At 39.9% G+C, this 16,016-nt stretch overlaps 1 protein-coding gene across 17 annotated transcripts in view; it reads right to left on the reverse strand.

Annotated features, from left to right (window-relative positions):
* Positions 1-16,016, reverse strand: part of CREM (cAMP responsive element modulator) — a 92,269-nt gene that overhangs the window by 38,163 nt on the left and 38,090 nt on the right. Inside the window, exons 1-3 of one of the 17 annotated variants that reach the window (XM_004091192.2) lie at positions 10,558-10,842; positions 9,255-9,256; positions 5,140-5,259 (exon numbers count right to left, since the gene is read on the reverse strand). The exons of the other annotated variants lie outside the window; for them this stretch is intronic. Of the exons in view, the coding sequence (XP_004091240.1) occupies positions 5,140-5,259; positions 9,255-9,256; positions 10,558-10,635 (200 nt within the window). The 5' untranslated portion in view covers positions 10,636-10,842. Of the gene's footprint in view, positions 1-5,139; positions 5,260-9,254; positions 9,257-10,557; positions 10,843-16,016 lie in introns of those variants that run through there. 17 annotated transcript variants of the gene reach the window in all.

Consider the following 16,016-nt stretch of genomic DNA (forward strand, 5'->3'; position numbering starts at 1 on the left):
AAAAAAAAAAAAAAAAAAAAAAAAGGAAAACAGCATCAGCACCAGAATCTTTATATTACTGTGTTTATCAGACACCTTCTCTGAAGCACCCTCAAAATATTTTTCAGAACCCTTGGGGAGCATTGCTAAATAAATCTGAGTTTGAACACAGAACAATGTGAAGAAGACATGAACTGCTCATCTGCAATTACTCAGTCCCCAAATGAAGAGCTGACAACAAAGCTGCAGCTCTGAAGTGAAACCTACCTACCTAGCAGGACACACTGCACCTTATGCAAGGAAAAGAGATTCCTCCAAATATCTAATAAAAAGATTTGCACATAAGCACTTCATAAAGAAAAATGATAAATGAATTAGTGAAAGAGGAAAAAAATGGCTCGAGAAAGTCAAAGACAAAACCATCCAGGAAGGAAGCTAACCTGAACAGTGTGTATTTGTGGTGACTGAATAACCGATGGCTGTGGTGTCTGAATTACTCCCTGGACATGTATAGTTTGGCCCGAAGGTAACTGCACTAGAGTTACAGCTAGGGAGCCTCTTCCTGTGCCTGATCCAGCCACAGAAACCTGCCAAAATGATCACCAATGAGGATTAAAGCTGGACCTTTGTTGTTATTGTTTTTGCTATTTTTAAGTAATACCACTCACTAATATGGCTGGCCTACTTCTCTTTTTCCTGCTGCTGAGAAATGACAAACCATCTAGGATACTTACCATCAGGAGGTGGCTACTGTCCTGGAACAGTCATTTTCTGATCTGACAGATATTAAGGAACACATGCTCCTTATAGCTTTTGGTGCCCATACTTCGGTGGCTAAGAATGTTCCAAGCACAAAGTTCCAAAGCAGTTAAACTACCTCACTACGACCTCACGCGTACTAACAGTGAAGCCTTTCTTAGGCCAGAGTATAAACTACCCTCTCTAACTTCTTCAGAGAAATTGGAGATAGAAGTTAAATATGGTTCTTTTTGTTGTTGTTGTTGTTGTTCTTATTTTGAGATGGAGGCTCGCTCTGTCGCCCAGGCTGGAGTGCAGTGGCGTGATCTTGGCTCCCTGCAAGCTCCACCTCCCGGGTTTACGCCATTCTCCTGCCTCAGCCTCCTGAGTAGCTGGGACTACAGGCGCCCGCCACCACGCCCAGCTAATTTTTTGTATTTTTAGTAGAGACAGGGTTTCACCATGTTAGCCAGGATGGTCTCGATTTCCTGACCTTGTGATCTGCCCGCCTTGGCCTCCCAAAGTGCTGGGATTACAGGCGTGAGCCACCACACCTGGCCAGTGAATTATTTTTATTAAATGTGTGACATATGATATTCTAGTGTTACTCTGGATGTGAGCTGATGCTTTGTCTCTAGACTGATAAAAATCACAGTCACTGCTATGCCCTCATAATAACTAAAAAGGCATAGGCTGAAGAAATTCCAGGACCTTTCAAGCCCCTGGTGTCTCTGACCCAGAGAAAGCTCATGCCTTGAAGGCTGGTGAGGCCTCTGGACACTTTTCCTCTCCCTAGCTAAAGCATCCAGAGAGGCCAGAACTATCACTTAACTTTGGGCAGAGATCAGCACAACAGCCATCTCCTCACTACTTCCCTGAGTTCCTTCAACAGAGATCTCTACCAGAAAAACACGATACTAACCACTCCTCTGGACTCAAAACCTGCCAGGTTTTCTAATTAGTAAACAACTCTGTCCTATAGGCTAGCATAATTGCAGAAACTTTGCCTCATTTTACTAAGATTCACTATTCATTATGACTTACTCAAGAGTCAAAGACCTTGGAAATAAGTCACCAGTGTCTATCATGAGCGGTAGTAGAACCACAGCATTTAAAACAATGTTTTCAAGGAAGACTTTGTGTGTGACTTCACTTTGAAGAACACCAATGATTTCCAACTTATATTAATATCTGAAAAGAATTATTAAAAACTGGGTTTATAACAAATAACTAAGATTTATTTAAATCATCATTCCCTTGGAAAATAAACTTCTCTGGCAATCCAAAAGTTAAAACATGTTTTATCCGTGTAAGAGAACCTAGGTGTTGGGCATTGTACTAGGTGCACTATTAGAAAATAGAATTAATAAAACTAGCACCTAAGAAACAATGGCACACCAAATAGTATAGAACAAATTGCTCCATTTTAGAGGCCATGAATATCACAGGAGTACAGAATAGAAAGATCAGTATGGGGCCAAACAGTAAGTAAGTGAGGGCTTTGTGTAGATGCCAGAGCTTGAGTGAAGGCTTGATCTAAACCTAGATAACAGTTGGACAGATAGTGTGAAACCAGGACAGAGGGAACCAATATGTAGCCTACAGGGAAAATTCAGCTCACCTACCCCCAGAGTATTATCATCCAGTTTAGATTCCAGGGAAAAGAAAGACATCATCCCATTATGGAACCAGTAGATTTAACAACTACAAGTTTTAAAACATTGGATTTATTCTACAAATGTTTATGGCACAAAAGGCAACTCTCTATGAATTATAAAAAGGCAACCACCTCTATGGTGACTAACTCTCAAAAGACAACTCTTTCTCCTCACAACTAATTCTCAAATATTTTAGTCTCAGGGCATCTTTACACTCTTAAAAATTACTGATGACCTCAAAGAACTTTTGTTTCTGTGATTTATACTCAGTAGAGGGCTGGTAAACACTTAACTAGATCTTAAGAAGGAGGAACACTGACTTGTAGCATTTGCTTACTTCTGTGATGTAAATACTCCTACTATGCCTGATTTCAAGCTGCCAATGGATGACGTTGAACACAAAGCCAGATAAAGATTATACAATTGGCTTTCACTGGTACAAGCCAGCTGTGCACACCACTGGTTATATCTGTTGATATTTAACATATTGGAAATTAAAACAGAAATTTTAAAAATAGTAACTTATTTTAAAATAATAAATATGTGCTACCATAAATAACATTTTATGAAAAATGATTACATTTTCAAAAAAATGAGAAGAGTAGTACTGTTGTACATTTTTACAAATTACTTTAATGTCAGGTTTAACTGAAGACAGCCAGATTCTCATATCTACTTCTACACTGAATCTGTTGCAATATGTTGCTTTAGTTGGTATGTGAAGAAAATCTGGGCCTCACAAAGACTCGTGTTAGAAAAAGGGAGGAATATTATAATAGCTTCTGTAGAAAATCATGGATATTCTTCATTGATACACTAAAACTTGACAACTGGTTGTCTCTTAAGGGTTCATTGCAACATACAATCTGAGACTGTATCAGTTACATTAAAATCAATTGATCTGTCTTGTAGTTTGGATGAATCTTTTACCCACGTAAGATTTTGTAACATCCTGAAGTATTCATTTGGAAAATACTGGCTCACTGAGTTCAGGAGATCTTCCAAACGTGGACACATTTCATGACACAGTATTATAAATCACATTTCATTAAAGTATAACCAGTTTGATCAGAAAACTATGAATATTGTCAAGCTCACAATGGCAGATGCAGATTTTCCAAAATTCAAAGTTTTGGCTTAAAAGCTTGTGACAATAAACACCATGAGTTGTTTTCCTTGAACTGACAAGCTCACTTCATTTGTTTTTGAGGAAATGTCTTCAAGTTTGAATAGCCATCATTTGGCAATTAGTCATTCTTTTGAAGAAAATTATGTTCTGTGGAAAAACAGGCAGCTAATTCATCTTGGCACTCAAATAACACACGTGCTTTTCCTCAAGAACACCATGGGTCTTCAGGATGCAGCAGAGGGGGCTTTCTGCAGCTGTCCCACTTCAGGACACAGAATATCAAAACAGCATGTACTCAGAGTCAAGACTTAATGCAATGGCAATTTTTACTGCTTCATCAAAGATATTCTTAAGTAAAACTGACTTTAAAAAAAACTGCAAGTGGATGGCAGTGAGGAATACAGTTAATACTAATACAGTTTGTGTCACTGACTTGTTAAGGCACCCAACAATTTACCACTCCCCCACCACCACTATTTTTGCACCATCAGTGCGGATATCAAAACAGAGAAAAAGAAAAAGAACATCTTAGCATTACTGTAAAAATGGTTTTGACCTAGCAAGCCTCATGAAAGTGTCTCAGAGTCACCCCCAGGGTTCTGCACACCACACTTTGAAAACAGCTATTCCACACTAATCTAGCCCCCACACCCTGGCTTTCAGCTTAAAGAACTGCTCATACAGGCTGAGATTTCAGCTCCAATAGAGCAGCAGAGACAAAATAAACATATCCAGTAACCCTGACAGAGCCCATATGTCAGAGATTGGCAAAATAGAAATTATGCTTTATAACTACATAAAACAAAAGAAAACAAAGGAAAAAAAAATTAACACAAAGAGAAGACTTCACTGACCAGTTTCTATCCCATCAGCTCAGGAAATTGGGACATGATCTTTACTGCCAAATTCCAGACTGAGCTCTCTGGAGGACACAGTGCTCCACCACCACTTCTCCCACCCACCACCTTGTGTAGGGACAATCCACAGGTAAGTAAGGAGGGTAGAGTGACTTGATTTTCCTCTCTGTTCCTTTCCTTTTTAAAAAATGCAGTCACATAGCTGGGTGGTGGAAATTTCTGAAGATATTACATTTTCTCAAATCAAAATAATTTTCTTTTTAGAATTAAGGAGCTCCCAAAGCTTGTCAGATCCCAGTGCCTCTCAATGTTTTACTCTTTTTTCCAAATACATAGAATAAAGTATCTGAAGACAATGAACTTGAAACTATAGCGGGGGAAACCCAGGGGTCCTACAAGTATTCTCACAACCTAGACCTGTGGGTTGAGATGGCAGGTGATGTCCACCTTCATTTTTTGTGGGGAAATGCCCAGCTTCAAAGAAATCAGATTATTCTGGAGAACAGAAAAACAATTCAACAAAGATTCATGGGCATCTGATAGGCATAAATCATCCTTTACATTGCTTTAATCATCTTTCAAATACAATTCTCAGAATTTTAATTAAACAATAGCTCTATCAAAAATGGCTAAGTCCTCATGACTATAATCCCAGCACTTCAGGAGGCCAAGGCAGGTGGATCACCTGAGGTCAGGAGTTCAAGACCAGCCTGGCCAATATGGTGAAACCCCCTCTCTACTAAAAATACAAAAATTAGCCAGGTGTGGTTGTGCGCACCTGTAATCCCAGCTACTCAGAAGGCTGAGGCATGAGAATTTCTTGAACCCAGGAGGTGGAGGTCGCAGTGAGCTGAGAACATGCCACTGCACTCCAGCCTGGATGACAGGGCAAGACTGTCTCAACAAAAAAAAAGGCTTGGTCAAGAATACCTGCTGCAGAAAAAGAACTTAAAGAACTTGTACCCACTAACATAAACCATATCCTTACAATTCTGGAGATGGGTTATACAGATTCTGTAACTACAAGGAAACTTCTGTATGTCCAAACTCTAGGCAGGCCAAAAGCTCATAAGACAATTTTTTCATTAAAATGCTAAAATAAAGGCTGAGAACCTGCACAAATGACGCATCTGGAGGTAGAATTCAAATGTCTCCTTTTAAAAAAGAAAACCCTTAGATCTGGAGAACTATCATTCTACATTCTCACTGGTTTGGCCAAAACTTATAAGCAAGAGCGTCAAGCTTATAATTATACTGGTAGAGTTAATAGGTTAAACTCTAATAAAGAAGAAAAGACAGAAGAATCAAATAGATGCAATAAAACATGATAAAGGGGATATCACCACCGATCCCACAGAAATACAAACTACCATCAGAGAATACTATAAACACTTCTACGCAAATAAACTAGAAAATCTAGAAGAAATGGATAAATTCGACACATATACCCTCCCAAGACTAAACCAGGAAGAAGTTGAATCCCTCAATAGACCAATAACAGACTCTGAAATTGAGGCAATAATTAATAGCCTACCAACCAAAAAAAGTCCAGGACCAGATGGATTCACAGTTGAATTCTACCAGAGGTACACAGAGGAGCTGGTACCATTCCTTCTGAAACTATTCCAATCAATAGAAAAACAGGGAATCCTCCCTAATTCATCTTATGAGGCCAGCATCATCCCGATACCAAAGCCTGGCAGAGACACAACAAAAAAAGAGAATTTTATTAGAACAATATCCCTGATGATCATCGATGCGAAAATCCTCAGTAAAATACTGGCAAACTGAATCCAGCAGCACATCAAAAAGCTTATCCAGCCGGGCACGGTGGCTCACGCCTGTAATCCCAGCACTTTGGGAGCCTGAGGCAGGCGGATCACGAGTTCAGGAGATCGAGACCATCCTGGCTAACATGGTGAAACCCTGTTTCTACTAAAAAATACAAAAAAAATTAGCCGGGTGTGGTGGGCGCCTGTAGTCCCAGCTACTAGGGAGGCTGAAGCAGGAGAATGGTGTGAACCCGGGAGGTGGAGCTTGCAGTGAGCAAAGATCATGCCACTGCACTCCAGCTTGGGCGAGAGAGCGAGACTCTGTCTCAAAAAAAAAAAAAAAAAAAAAAAAAAGCTTCTCCACCATGATCAAGTGGGCTTCATCCCTGGGATGCAAGGCTGGTTCAACATATGCAAATCAATAAACGTAATCCAGCATATAAACAGAAACAAAGACAAAAACCACATGATTATCTCAATAGACGCAGAAAAGGCCTTTGACAAAATTCAACAACGCTTCATGCTAAAAACTCTCAATAAATTAGGTACTGATGGGACATATCTCAAAATAATAAGAGCTACTTATGACAAACCCACAGCCAATATCATACTGAATGGGCAAAAATGGGAAGCATTCCCTTTGAAAACTGGCATAAGACAGGGATGCCCTCTCTCACCACTCCTATTCAACATAGTGTTGGAAGTTCTGGAAAGGGCAATCAGGCAGAAGAAAGAAATAAAGGGTATTCAATTAGGAAAAGAGGAAGTCAAATTGTCCCTGTTTGCAGATGACATGATTGTATATCTAGAAAACCCCATCGTCTCAGCCCAAAATCTCCTTAAGCTGATAAGCAACTTCAGCAAAGTCTCAGGATACAAAATCGATGTGCAAAAATCACAAGCATTCTTATACACCCATAACAGACAGAGAGCCAAATCATGAGTGAACTCCCATTCACAATTGCTTCAAAGAGAATAAAATACCTAGGAATCCAACTTACAAGGGATGTGAAGGACCTCTTCAAGGAGAACTGCAAACCACTGCTCAATGAAATAAAAGAGGACACAAACAAATGGAAGAACATTCATTCTCATGAATAGGAAGAATCAATATCATGAAAATGGCCATACTGCTCAAGGTAATTTATAGATTCAATGCCATCCCCATCAGGCTACCAATGACTTTCTTCACAGAATTGGAAAAAACTACTTTAAAGTTCATATGGAACCCAAAAAGAGCCCACATTGCCAAGACAATCCTAAGCCAAAAGAACAAAGCTGGAGGCATCACGTTGCCTGACTTCAAACTATACTACAAGGCTACAGTAACCAAAACAGCATGGTACTAGTACCAAAACAAAGATATAGACCAATGCAACAGAACGGAGCCCTCAGAAATCACACATCTACAACCATCTGATCTTTGACAAACCTGACAAAAACAAGAAATGGGAAAAGGATTCCCTATTTAATTAAAGGTGCTGGGAAAACTGGCTAGCCATATGTAAAAAGCTGAAACTGGATCTTTTCCTTACACCTTGTACGAAACTTAATTCAAGATAAGGATTAAAGACTTAAATGTTAGACCTAAAACCATAAAAACCCTAGAAGAAAACCTAGGCAATACCATTCAGGACATAGCCATGGGCAAGGACTTCATGTCTAAAATATAAAAAGCAATGGCAACAAAGCCAAAATTGACAAATGGAATCTAATTAAACTAAAGAGCTTCTGCACAGCAAAAGAAACTACAATCAGAGTGAACAGGCAACCTATAGAATGGGAAAAAAATTTTGCAATCTACTCATCTGACAAAGGGCTAATATCCCGAATCTACAAAGAACTTAAACAAATTTACAAGAAAAAAAACAAACCACCCCATCAAAAAGTGGGCGAAGAATATGAACAGACACTTCTCAAAAGAAGACATTTATGTGGCCAACAGACACATGAAAAAATGCTCATCATCACTGGCCATCAGAGAAATGCAAATCTAAACCACAATGAGATACCATCTCACACCAGTTAGAATGGCGATCATTAAAAAGTCAGGAAACAACAGGTGCTGGAGAGGATGTGGAGAAATAGGAACACTTTTACACTGTTGGTGGGACTGTAAACTAGTTCAACCATTGTGGAAGACAGTGTGGCGATTCCTCAAGGATCTAGAACTAGAAATACCATTTGACCCAGCCATCCCATTACTGGGTATATACCCAAAGGATTATAAATCATGCTGCTATAAAGACACATGCACACGTACGTTTATTGCGGCACTATTCACAACAGCAAAGACTTGGAACCAACCCAAATGTCCAACAATGATAGACTGGATTAAGAAAATGTGGCACATATACACCATGGAATACTATGCAGCCATAAAAAACGATGAGTTCATGTCCTTTGTAGGGACATGGATGAAGCTGGAAACCATCATTCTCAGCAAACTATCACAAGGACAGAAAACCAAACACCGCATGTTCTCACTCATAGGTGGGAATTGAACAGTGAGAACACTTGGACACAGGAAGGGGAACATCACACATCGGAGCCTGTCGTGGGGTTGGGGGAGAGAGGAGGGATAGCATTAGGAGATATACCTAATGCTAAATGACGAGTTAATGGGTGCAGCACACCAACACGGCACATGTATACATATGTAACAAACCTGCACATTGTGCACATGTACCCTAGAACTTAAAGTAAAATAATAAAAAAAAAGGTTAAACTCCATTATTATTCATTAAAAAAATTCACATGGCTTCCTACCCTTAACATCTTAGCACTATTATTATACTGTGTGTGGGGGGCTATAGCTGAGTACATCGCTGCCTGTGAAGTAGGGTATGGTACACAGATGGCATAGAGGGAATAAGGTCAATGAAAGATCCAATAACATGCATGGTATCCCCAAAGACAAAATAGGTAAATAAAGAAGCATCTTTTCTGATTTGTGCAAGGTGATGGATTCAGTTTTGGGGAGCCTAGGCCCCTAAAATGGCAGGGCAACAACAGGACCACCAGGTAGAAATGTTCAATAGGCAAGGAGAATTAGGGGACTAGTTATTGGATTAGAGCCCAGATAAGAAATAAACATCTGAGGCCAGGCACAGTGGCACACGCCTGTAATCCCAACACTTTGGGAGGCCAAGGTGGGCAGATCGATTGAGGTCAGGAGTTCAAGACCAGCCTGGCCAACATGGTGAAGCCCCATCTCTACTAAAAATACAAAAATTAGCCAGGTGTGGTAGCATGCGCCTGTAATCCCAGCAACTGGGGAGGCTGAGGCATGAGAATTGCTTGAACCTGGAAGGCGGAAGTTGCAGTGAGCTGAGATCACACCACTGCACTTCAGCCTCAGCAACAGAGCGAGAGTGTGTCTTAAAAAAAAAAAGAAGAAGAAGAAGGCTGGGCACAGTGGCACATACCTGTAATCCCAGCACTTTGGGAGGCCGAGAATGGACGGATCATTTCAGGTCAGGAGTTCAAGACCAGCCTGGCCAACATGGTGAAACCCTGTCTCTAACAAAAATATAAAAATTAGCCAGGTGTGGTGGCACATGCCTATAATCCCAGCTACTTGGGAGGATAAGGCAGGAGAATCACTTGAATCCAGGAAGCAGAGGTTGCGGTGCGCCGACATCACGCCATTGCACTACAGCCTGGGTAACAGAGTGAGACTCAGTCTCAAAAAAAAAAGAAGATCCTTGTAATATTAACAAGGAGGAATCTACAAAGTATTACAATTGCTTTATTCATAATATGTAAGTAGGGTTCTAAAGAAGCCCTGAAAACAGAAAGGAATTAGTTAAAAAGTCTTTCCTAAAAGACACACAAGGAGACAAACCAAAGTTCACTTGAACTAAAATACATATACCGCAGGTAGAAATAGAGAAATCTTTCTTATAAACATCAAATGTTCATTCTAAGACATTTTTATAAGCAAAAATTTCACCAAAACACATCATATTTATGAATTGACTCTTCTACTGCTGAACAAATATCTACTGGGAGCTTAATACAGCAGTGAATGAGAAAAGTCGCTGCTCTCCCAGATCAGAAGACAGAAATAGATGAAGAAACAAATACATAATTTGGGTGGTGCTCCATTCTTAAAAGAATAGTAAAGCAGAATAACGGATTTGAGAGCGACAAAGCAGGGACTGGGGGTGGTGTGGTAAGAGACTATTTGTTGTAGATAATTTCTCAGAGGAGGGAATGTTTACATAAAAAGCCTAAATGAAGAGAAGGAAAAAGTGATACCAAGATCTACGAATAATTTATCACATTCTAATAACCAAGTAGGCAACTGCTCAAAAAACTAAAACATAAAATGGATGTTATTTTATATTTCACAATTTTTACCCCTCGTTTCACAAGGCTTTAAAAGTGCGCAGAAGGTACTTATAGCAGACATCATTTACCTTTTCTTCCACATCCCCTGAAGAATAATCCTCTTCTACAGGACGCCTGAAACATAGATTATGCTGATGCCACCACATCCACTGAAAATCCCACTATAAACAGTACTTAATCTGAAGAAATAAGGTAAGATGATGGAATTGACAGCCTTACTTGGCTTTGCAATAAAAAAAAAAAAACCCTAATAATGACACTTATAACTGGGAAAACCTCACAGTGTTGTAACACAGCATTTGATCAGCACCTAGTGGACTAGCTCTGAATGTAGCTAGGTTCCCTCACGATGGGGTTTATGATGTCATAGTATAGCTGCACATGTCACAGAGCTACTAGGCCTGCATTCAAGACAATAAAGGATTTTAAAATGTGAATTCACAACATAGCAGACTGCTCTATCAACTCTGCTCCTGAAAAATCAAATCTCTGTACTACCTAGTTTAAGGACTACAATAAAAATACACTAAGAAGCTAAGCAAGAAGTTGAAAACGATCTTGATGTTTATGTATTAAGACAGGATTCTCAAAAGTCTGTTCTATAAGAGAAAAAGCATTTAAGAGAATATTGGAATATTTCAAATGTTTTAAAGCTGAAAATAATAAGAATATTATAAATCAAATACCTGAATACAGATGTAAAATATTCCACTTTAATCTCTTTTCCCCCACTGAGACGGAGTCTTGCTCTGTCGCCCAGGATGGAGTGCAGTGGTACGATCTCGGCTCACTGCAACCTCCACCTCCCGGGTTCAAGCAATTCTCCTGCCTCAGCCACACAAGTAGCTGGGATTACAGGCATGTGCCACCACGCCTGGCTGATTTTGTATTTTTAGTAAAGACAGGGTTTCACCATCTGTGCCAGGCTGGTCTTGAACTCCTGACCTCAGGTGATCCACCCACCTTGGCCTCTCAAAGTGCTGGGATTACAGGTGTGAGCCACCGTGCCCGGCCCACTTTAATTTTTAAAAGTCATATTTGATTGTGCTCAGTAAGACAAACACAAAATGAAAGATGTAGTTGGTCTTCATTTTGGTTATCTTGAGTGACTTCCTTCCCATTAAGGTGTTTTTTGTTTTGGGTTTGAGACAGAGTCTAGCTCTGTTGCTCAGGCTGGGGTTCAGTGGCACAATGTTGGCTCACTGCAACCTCCACCTCCCACGCTCAAGCAATCCTCCTGCCTCACCCTCCCGGGTGGCTGGGATTACAGGTGCCCGCCCCCACACCCGGGTAATTTTTATTTTTTTTTGATACTCTTGTTCTGTCGCCCAGGCTGGAGGGCAGTGGCGTGATCTGGGCTCACCGCAACCTCCACCTCCTGGGTTGAAGCGATTCTCCTGCCTCAGCCTCCCCAGTAGCTGGGATTACAGGTGCCCGTCACCACACCCAGTTAATTTTTGTAATTTTAGTAGAGACAGAGTTTCACCATGTTGTCAGGCTGGTCTCGACTCCTGGCCTCAGGTAATCTACCTGCCTTGGCCTCCCAAATTGCTGAGATAACAGGTGTGAGCCACCGCGTCTGGCCTAGCTGTTTTTTTTGTTTTGTTTTTAAGATAGTGTGGTAACAAATTTCAAATTCAATGTAGTTAAATTTTACCTTAAGAATATATGTTGAAAATATTTGTTACAAAGAGATTAGCCAAGTATGATTATTATTTCTATATTTACTATCCATTATCTTCTAAAGAGATGTTATTGTTGCCTCCAATCCTTTTTTTATGTATAGCGCATAAGCTGAAATCCATAATCTGAATTAAAAAGGGGAAAAGGATCATTGTTTCTGATACTGTAAACGTAAATGGTCAAATTTCATGTTTCTAAAAAATTCACTTCTTGAAAGCAAAGCAAGTGTTATAATTCATTCTTAATTATCCAGAAGGGTTTAAATAATCTATTTTGATAGTACTTCCAGTAAGCACTTAAATTAAAATTAGGGTTCTTTATCCTTTGAAAACAGTGCCCTAGCTAAACTTTTTTTTTTCTAGCTAATCCTTATGGTATCTTGGATTTCCTAGTTATAGTATTTGGGCATCATTTTATATTCTAACCAATATGAGCTATGTTTCACTTATTATAATAATATATATATTAAAGTACTATAAAAATGGACATGACCTTTATAGAAGTCAAACTCTTTTAGCTCTGGAAGGAACTTTTGAAAGCCAATCTCGTATTTGGTTTCAGTAAGACTGAAACTGATCATAATTTACTAGCCAAATGTATTTCAAAATAATAAATACACATAAAGAATTTGCAGTAAGATCCTAAGCCAAAATAAGGCTTTTTATGCAACAGACCTCATATAAGTGCAAACAGAAGGTATTAAAATTGCTCTTAACAGTAATATGGATCATTTCTAATAATGAACATGAAATGTTCATGCCAAAAGCTAGAAACCAGCAAATGAATGCCTACAAACCACTTATCAAAACTTTCATGTTAATTTTTTTTTTTTTTTTTGTATTTTGTAGTAGAGACGGGGTTTCACTGTGTTAGCCAGGATGGTCTCGATCTCCCGACCTCGTGATCCGCCCGCCTCGGCCTCCCAAAGTGCTGGGATTACAGGCGTGAGCCACCGCACCCGGCCCATGTTAATCTTTATTTCTAACCTAAATCAACTCTTTATTGTAATATCTATGAAACAAACTGCAATTCATATGAATTATTCTGATTATCATTATTTCTTCTACCAATCACTTGGTATAAGTCTAACGAGTACTGACTTGACAAAAACCACCATAGAAAAACAGTAACGATAAACAAAATGTGGTACATACATACATACAATAAAATATTCAGCCTAGAAAATAAAGTCCTGTCACATGCTACAAAATGAATGAAGGTTAAAGACATTATGCTAAATATGTCAGTCACAAAAAGACAAAATACTGCATGATTCCACCTATAGGAGGTATCTAGTCAAATTCAGAGAAACAGAAAGTAGAATGGTGGTTACCAGTGGCTGAGGGGAAGGGGAAGAGGCAGTTGTTTAATGGGTGCTTAGCTCTAGATCTGCAAGATAGAAAAAGTTCTGGAGATCTGTTTCATGAAAATGTTACTTAACATCAGTGAACTGTGCACTTAAAAATTGCTAACATGGGCCAGGCACAGTGGCTCACGCCTGTAATCCCAGCTCTTTGGGAGGCCAAGGTGGGTGGATCACGAGGTCAGGAGATCAAGACCATCCTGGCTAAGACGGTGAAACCCCGTCTCTACTAAAAATACAAAAAATTACCTGGGGGTGGTGACATGTGCCTGTAGTCCCAGCTACTTGGGAGGCTGAGGCAGGAGAATTGCTTGAGTCTGGGAGGCAGAGGTTGCAGTGAGCTGAGATCACGTCACTGCACTCCAGCCTAGGTGACAAAGCGAGACTCCCTCTCAAAAAAAAAAAAAAAAAAAAAAAACTGCTGCTAACATGGTACATTTTACGTTATTTTTCCCACAATAAAAAAAGTTTAGTAACTATGGCTCCAAATTTGATGATATAATTAACTGGCTTTTTGCCAAGAAAACACTCATTAAATCGATTTTACTAAATTGCAATGAGACTGATACTCATCATCTTAAATGATATAATTCTAAAGCTCTGAACTCTCTCGTACTCCTGGCCTGAGAATTATAGTGCAACAAATACAATGGCTGTTGGTGGCTGGAATTATATGGAAACAATTCCTAATGCATCAAAATGAGTAAAATTTAAATTTTCTATGACTTCACACATCCAGGGTCAGAAGCTGAACTGGGATCTAACTTTGAAACTGTCTTCTATACCACTGAATAATGGAGTAACAGAGTAATAGTATATATTATCCATAGTGCACATAAACACACACACACATATAAATTGCTATACATTATGTCTACAGGGAGAGACAAGAGAGCATATATTCATTATCACTCTTAATGAACTATGGATTTTTCTAGGTAATGTTCTCTGAGATTGTCTGGTTAAACACTGAGTACCTGTGCATTTCAGGTGATAATGGTGGAGTGGTCAATGGACTGTAAACCCAGATTGCCTGGGTTCAAATCTTGGCTCTGCCTTTTCTAGCTGTGTGATCTGAAACAAGTGACTTAGACTCTCTGTGCCTTGTTTTCCTCAACTGCAAATGGGAATGAAAACAGTACCTTTCTACAGGGTTGTGAAGATTTAGTTAATGTGTGTAAGGCACTTAGAACCGTGTCTGGCGGCCTGGCGTGGTGGCTCACACCTGTAATCTCAGCACCTTGTGAGGCCGAAACAGGTGGATCACCTGAGTTCAGCAGTTTGAGACCAGCCTGGCCAACATGGTGAAACTCCATCTCTACTAAAAATACAAAATTAGCTGGGAGTGGTGACATATGCCTGTAATCCTAGCTACTCAGGAGGCTGAGGCAGGAGAATCACATGAACCTGGGAGGCAGAGGCTGCAGTGAGCCAGGATCACGCCATTGCACTCCAGCCTGGGCAACAAGAGTGAAACTCTGTCTCAAAAAAAAAAAAAAAAAAAAGAACAGTGCCTAGCACATACCGAATATTCAATAAAAGCTCACTTTTGTTATTTTTATTATTGCTATATTTTATTCAAATAATTTGGTCAACAAAGTACAGCTTAGATAGCATACATGTATATTAAACTCTTTGATTTGAAAGGATTAAAAACATTTATAAAAATCGTTCCCAAAATGGAGGCAAGGAAACAAGAAAGATTTACATAAAAGTAGATGTCAAAATCAGAATCATTTTGACAAAACATGTGATACAGTTTGGATGCTTATCCTCTCCCAATGTCATGTTGAAATATAATCCTCAATGTTGGAGGTGGGGCCTGGTGAGAGGTGTTTGGGTCATGGCGGGATCCCTCATGAATGGTCATGAGTGAGTTCCCGCTCTGGTAGTTCTGAGAGCTGGTTGTTGAAGAGTGTGGCACTTCCCCTCTCTCTTGCTTCCTCTCTCTCCATGTGATACCCTGGCTCCCCCATCTCCTGCTGCCATGATTTGAAACTTCTAGAGGCTTCCCTAGAAGCAGATAGTGGTGCCATGCTTCTTGTACAGCCTGCAGAACCGTGAGCCAAAACAAACTTCTTTTCTTTATATATTATCCAGCCTCAAGTATTTCCTTTTTCTTTTTTTTTGAGATGGAGCCTCACTCTGTGGCCCAGGCTGGAGAGCAGTGGTGCAATCTGGCTCACTGCAACTTCTGCCTTTTGGGTTCAAGTGATTCTGCCTCAGCCTCTGGAGTAGCTGGGATTACAGGCACCTGCCACCATGCCCAGCTGATTTTTGTATTTTTTTGTAGAGACGGGGTTTCACCATGTTGGCCAGGCTGGTCTAGAACTCCTGAGCTCAAATAATCCACCCAACTCAGGCTCCCAAAGTGCTGGGATTACAGGCATGGGCCACTGCCCCCGGCCAGGTATTCCTTTATAGCAATGCAAAGCAGACTGATTTAACACAGCCAGGCCAAATTGCATCTTTAAGTTGTTT

The sequence above is a fragment of the Nomascus leucogenys genome, chromosome 18 (assembly GCF_006542625.1).
Source record: "Nomascus leucogenys isolate Asia chromosome 18, Asia_NLE_v1, whole genome shotgun sequence".
Lineage (NCBI taxonomy): Eukaryota > Metazoa > Chordata > Mammalia > Primates > Hylobatidae > Nomascus > Nomascus leucogenys.